The following is a 6,000-nucleotide window of genomic DNA, read 5'->3' as shown; positions in this document are numbered from 1 at the left end:
TGGTGCGATCTCGGCTCACCGCAACCTCCGTCTCCTGGCAAGCAATTCTCCTGCCTCAGCCTCCTGAGTAGCTGGGACTACAGGCACGCGCCACCATGCCCAGCTAATGTTTTGTAGTTTTAGTAGAGACGGGGTTTCACCATGTTGACCAGGATGATCTCGATCTCTTGACCTCGTGATCCACCCGCCTCGGCCTCCCAAAGTGCTGGGATTACAGGCTTGAGCCACCGCGCCCAGCCTTTGGCTTTGGGAAGTATTAAGGAGGAAAAGGTGGCAGGCCTTGGTGACTGGATAGAGGGGTGAAAGGAAGGGGGACTCTAGGATGTCTGCAGGATTTTTAGCTTGGGGATCCAGGGGGTGCCATTCACCACAATGGGAAAGCAGGAGCAAGGAGCAGATTGTGGGGGGGAAAGATGATAATGGTTGAGTTTTGGACATTTGGATTTTGAGATATGAGTGGGCACATAAACTTGAAGGAGAGGTACATATTTGGAATCATCAACATGTGAGTAGTATGGATAGGAAACAAGAATAGATGAGATTGCCCAAGCAGAGGGGGTAGAGTTAACAGTAAGCTGGGAATAGAATCCTGAGCCAACACCAACATTTCAGGGGTGGACAAAGGAAGAGGAAGACAAAGAGGAAGGAGATGGAGAATAAGAAAAAAATAGTGTCGTGAAAGCCAGGGCGGGAGGGTTTAAGGAAGGAATGGTTCATGGAGCCAAATACAGCAGCAGTGTCCAGGCAGGTGGCAGTGCCTGCCGACGGGGCGGCCCTGCTTTGCTGCTGGAGCAGTTTTAGTGGGATGCGGGGGCAGGTACCAGATTACAGTGAGTTACAGAGTAAATGGGAAGGGAGAATTTGGAAACATCAGGTGTAGTCCACTCTCTGGAAGCTTGGCTGAGAACGGAAGGAAGGACAGAGAGGACAAAGCCAAGGGAGGTGTTTAGGGTGTGGGGTTTTTCCTTTCTTGTTAAGATTAGATGAAGCTTTGAATCAGAGTCACAGCACCAAAAAAAAAAAAAAAAAAAAAAAAAGACGAAGCATGTTTATGTGCTGAAGAGAAAAATTGCATTAAGGAGAGGAGATTGAAGATACAGGAGAGGGAAGGAAATCCATGGAACATTATCCTAGAGATGAAGTGGATAGGGCAAGAGCAGAAGAAAGTTGCCCTTCAGCAGGAGGCAGGAACTGCTTCCCCTGGGCCAAAAGGAAGAAAGTGAAGCTGAGTGCAGATGTGGATAAATAAATGAGTGTTGGAAGAGAGGCTGGAAGTTAAAGAAGATTATTTCCGCCGGGCGCGGTGGCTCAAGCCTGTAATCCCAGCACTTTGGGAGGCCGAGGCGGGTGGATCACGAGGTCAAGAGATCGAGACCATCCTGGTCAACATGGTGAAACCCCATCTCTACTAAAACTACAAAACATTAGCTGGGCATGGTGGCGCGTGCCTGTAATCCCAGCTACTCAGGAGGCTGAGGCAGGAGAATTGCCTGAACCCAGGAGGCGGAGGTTGCGGTGAGCCAAGATCGCGCCATTGCATTCCAGCCTGGGTAACAAGAGCGAGACTCCGTCTCAAAAAAAGAAAAAAAAAAGATTATTTCCAATGTTAGACAAGGAAACAGCAGAAGAAGAAAATTATTTCCAATGGCCTGAATTTTCCTCCTCACAACAGTGCCTGCTAAGACAAATTTTTTTTTCCAGGCAGAGTTTCAGTCTTATTGCCCAGGCTGGAGTGTGATGGCACGATCTCGGCTCACCGCAACCTCCACCTCCTGGGTTCAAGCAATTCTCCTGCCTCAGCCTCCCAAGTAGCTGGGATTACAGGCATGTGCCACCATGCCCGGCTAATTTTGTATTTTTAATAGAGATGGGAATTCTCCTTGTTAGCCAGGCTGGTCTTGAACTCTCAACCTCAGATGATCCACCCGCCTCAGCCTCCCAAAGTGCTGGGATTACAGGCATGAGCCACCGTGCCCGTCTTTTTAAGGCAAATCTTAATACTCTGCTTGTCCTCGCTCAGCACTGAAAATACACAGTTATTCCCTGGATTAACATGCTTAAGCCCAATCCAACTTTGAGCATTTATCTGGTGTCTCCTATCTGTAAGGCACTAGGCCCTCCTTTTCCTGGGATGCGTCTCCCAGCTCCAGGCGGCCAGGTTCTGAATATCTCCATCTGCTTATGCTACTCCTTTGAATTTCAAATAGCAAGACTCATACCCACTGTGGATAAAAAGTGATCTGTAAGGAGCTGTGGAAAGGCAGAGAAATTAAGTTAACAGAGAGCTGCTTTAGATATCCTGAGACTGGGCTCGGACTGTTCCATCCTTGGTGAACTAATTCCTAAGTTCAATAGTTATCAGATTCACTGAGCCAGAACCCTTCAGACCAGGGTTCTGCGCCTACACCTGACAGATGTACCAGGGTCCCGGAAGGATACCCCAGAGTGAGGGATAACTTTGTCCTAAGTTATTTTGAATCTCAGCGACTTGCCACACAAGAATCTATCTGAACCTTTTTCCTATTGATGTTTTCAACATTCTAATCATGAGGTGTAATGTTTCATGTTTGTTACCTGTTGGGTGAGGCAGTACAAAAGAATGAACACTTTTTGATAATTTTATTGAATTGTGACCCTCTTGGGCTGCTGGTGCTGAGAGTCGGAAGTGACTGCTTCATGCTTGTCTCCCCCAACCTCATCACAAACACACATTCATAGATCCAGAGTTCTCAGCTAGGGCTACACATTAGAATCTCCTGGGGAGTTTTTTTTTTTTTTTTAAATACTATTACCCTACCGCAGAGCAATTAAATCAGACTCTCTTGAGAGTATTTGAGCTTCGGTACTTTTAAAAATTCCCCCAGTGTTGTGCTAATGTTGCAGCTAGGGTTGAGAACCACTGGGCCAGACTGACCTTATCATTATAACCATTTATTGAGTGCTTCTCAACTTGGCTCCTGTCATGGCTTCTAGAGAAAAGAGTACCAGCACCGAAGAAAGTGGAAGCACTGGCTCGGAGATCCTGTGTGACTTCCAGAGGGCTGAGGGGACCAATATTTTGACACACCTGTAAGACATCAGGTGGCCGAGTCTCACCTGTTGGCAAGCTTTGTTTTGTTGTATATATTGGTGTGTTTTGGGAGGATCCTAGTGCTGGTAATTACAAGGTCCGTTTAACAGGGCTCTCTGGTACTTTCCGTTTATAGTTTTATTGAGGCATAATTGACATATAATAAAATATACATATTGAAAGCATTTGGTAAGTTTTGCCATGTGAGTATACCAATGAAGGCATGACCACAATCAAGATAATGAACATGTTCATCAACTCCAAAGCTTCCCTTGTGTCCGTTTGTAACCCATCCTTCTTTCCACTCCGTCCCCAAGATACCACTGATCTGCTTTCTGTCATTATAGATGAGTTTGCATTTTCCAGAATTTTATATAAATGGAATCATACATAGTCATACTCTTGTCTGGCATCTTTTACTCAGCAAGGCTATTTTAAGATTCATCCATGTTATTGCGTTTGCCAATAATTTATTCCTTTTTATTGCCAAGAAGTGTCAATTGTATAGACATCACATTTTAAAAATCCATTCACTGTTGATGGACATTTTGGGTTGCTTTTAGTTTTGGGATATTACAAATGAAGCTGCTGTGGGTATTCATGAACAAGTCTTTGTGTGGACATACGCTTTTATTTTTCTTCGATAAGTAAGAGTGATAGTTGAATCCTATGTTCGGTGTATGTTTATCTTTTTAAGAAGCTGGCTATTTTCTAAAGTGGTTGTACCATTGTGTATTTCCCACCAGTAGTGTATGAGAGCTGTCCTCTTCAAATTGACTGGAGAAGCTTTGCTTTCATCTCTTCTTGGCTAATAGAAGGTGCCTCTTGGCCAGGCATAGTGGCACATGCCTGTAATCCCAGCACTTTGGGAGGCCGAGGCAGCGGATCACCTGAGGTCAGGAGTTGGAAACAAGTCTGGCTAACATGGCAAAGCCCCATGTCTACTAAAAATACAAAAAGTAGCCGGGTGTGGTGGTGGGTGCCTGTATTTCCCGCTACTTGAGAGGCTGAGGCAGGAGAATTACTTGAACCTGAGAGGTGGAGGTTGCAGTGAGCTGAGATCGCGCCATTGCACTCCACCCTGGGCGACAGAGCAAGACTCCGTCTCAAACAAAAAAAAAAAAGGTGCCTCTCTCTCTCTTCTTGGGGCACAAATGACAGAAGTGAGTATAGGGATTAGGGCACAGAGATGAGACATGTAGAGATGAATGGATGGGTAGCTGGATATAATAAATAGGTAAAGTTGTCTTGGTATTCCTTTTTTTCTCCATCTTTCTGTACTTTCTGTTTGTTGTAGACACCAAAGAAGCAGGCATTGGCCCAGATTACGTCACCTAAATTGGATCACTAGTAAATCTCTCTTTATGACTGACAGATATTTTTACCTCTCACCTGCAGGTGCCCAGACACCATGTCACAACCCTCCAGAACTGAGGTTGGCAGGAAGTAGAGGCTTGTTTGTCTCCTGTGTTCCCCATCCTCACCATGTCTTCGACTCAGGGCAATGGGGAACACTGGAAGTCCCTGGAGTCTGTGGGCATCAGCCGCAAAGAGCTGGCGATGGCCGAAGCCCTGCAGATGGAGTATGATGCCCTGTCCCGGCTCCGGCACGACAAGGAGGAGAGCAGAGCCAAGCAGAACACAGACCCCTCTCTCATCAGCTGGGATGAGCCTGGGGTAGACTTCTATAGCAAGCCAGCAGGAAGGCGGACCGACCTCAAGCTGTTACGCGGTCTCTCTGGCTCTGATCCTACCCTCAACTACAACTCACTCTCCCCACAGGAAGGGCTGCCCAACCACTCTACCTCCCAAGGGCCCCAGCCTGGCCCAGATCCCTGGCCCAAAGGCTCCCTGTCTGGAGACTATCTCTACATTTTTGATGGTTCAGATGGGGGAGTCTCTTTGTCCCCAGGACCAGGAGACATAGAGGGCTCTTGCAAGAAACTATCCCCACCTCCTCTGCCTCCCCGAACCTCTATCTGGGATACCCCTCCCCTGCCTCCCAGAAAAGGGTCCCCGTCATCCTCTAAGATCTCCCAGCCCGATGACATCAACACTTTCTCTTTGGTCGAACAATTGCCGGGAAAACTGCTAGGGAATCAGATCCTGGAGGAGGAAGAGGTGCCAGGAGGTGGGGGTCAGGGCCGCCTGCTGGGGTCTGTGGACTATGATGGCATCAATGATGCAATTACAAGGCTCAACTTGAAGTCAACCTATGATGCGGAGATGTTGCGGGATGCCACCAGGGGCTGGAAGGAGGGCCGAGGGACCCTGGACTTCAGCAAAGACACCTCTGGAAAACCCGTGGCCCGGAGCAAGACTATGCCCCCTCAGGTGCCTCCCCGCACCTATGCCTCCCGCTATGCCAACCGAAAGAATGCGACACCTGGCAAGAACCGCCGGATTTCTGCAGCTCCGGTGAGGACCTTCATGTGTTTCTCCTGTCTTCCTTTCTCCATGGCCTTTAGAAACAGGGACTAGTCTCTCTGCTGTTCCACATCCTACTCTGCCAAGTCCTTACCCCTTTAGGCTTCTCCTACCCTCTTTTTCTGCCACTGGGACCCTGGCCCTGGTTGGGAAGGTCTAAGGGAGGCTGGTTAGGGGTGGATACCAGTAGAAGAAGGTCGTCTTTTCACAGCCAGTTTTCACATATCTTGGCCAAAACGGCCCTTCTGGGGGCAGGCATTTGGAAATCCTGGTTCCTAGCGTGTGGCCACTTCCTGATGTAAGGACTGAATTGGGAGTTAGGGGATTCATTACCGACTCTGGCTGAATGGCCCTCTGGACCGGAGCAAGTTGCTTCCGCTTGCTCTGAGGCCCTGCTCTGCCAAAATGCTGCGTGGCGATGAAGATCATTCACAATGGTAACCGCTTGTTTAGTGCCCGCTGAATACCAGACCTTGGTCCAGATCTCCACAACAACCCTTCCT

At 48.1% G+C, this 6,000-nt stretch overlaps 1 protein-coding gene across 3 annotated transcripts in view; it reads left to right on the top strand.

Annotated features, from left to right (window-relative positions):
• Nucleotides 1-6,000, top strand: part of PIK3C2B (phosphatidylinositol-4-phosphate 3-kinase catalytic subunit type 2 beta) — a 79,621-nt gene that overhangs the window by 24,496 nt on the left and 49,125 nt on the right. For all 3 annotated transcript variants that reach the window (XM_017525404.1, XM_037737337.1, XM_037737338.1), the window contains exon 2: nt 4,469-5,488. In XM_017525404.1, coding sequence (XP_017380893.1) covers nt 4,556-5,488 — 933 coding nt within the window. In that variant the 5' untranslated portion in view covers nt 4,469-4,555. The remainder of the gene's footprint in view (nt 1-4,468; nt 5,489-6,000) is intronic.

Source organism: Cebus imitator, unplaced genomic scaffold, assembly GCF_001604975.1.
Source record: "Cebus imitator isolate Cc_AM_T3 unplaced genomic scaffold, Cebus_imitator-1.0 Scaffold38, whole genome shotgun sequence".
Taxonomy (NCBI): Eukaryota; Metazoa; Chordata; class Mammalia; order Primates; family Cebidae; genus Cebus; species Cebus imitator.
This window is presented reverse-complemented; position numbering and strand designations above follow the sequence as displayed.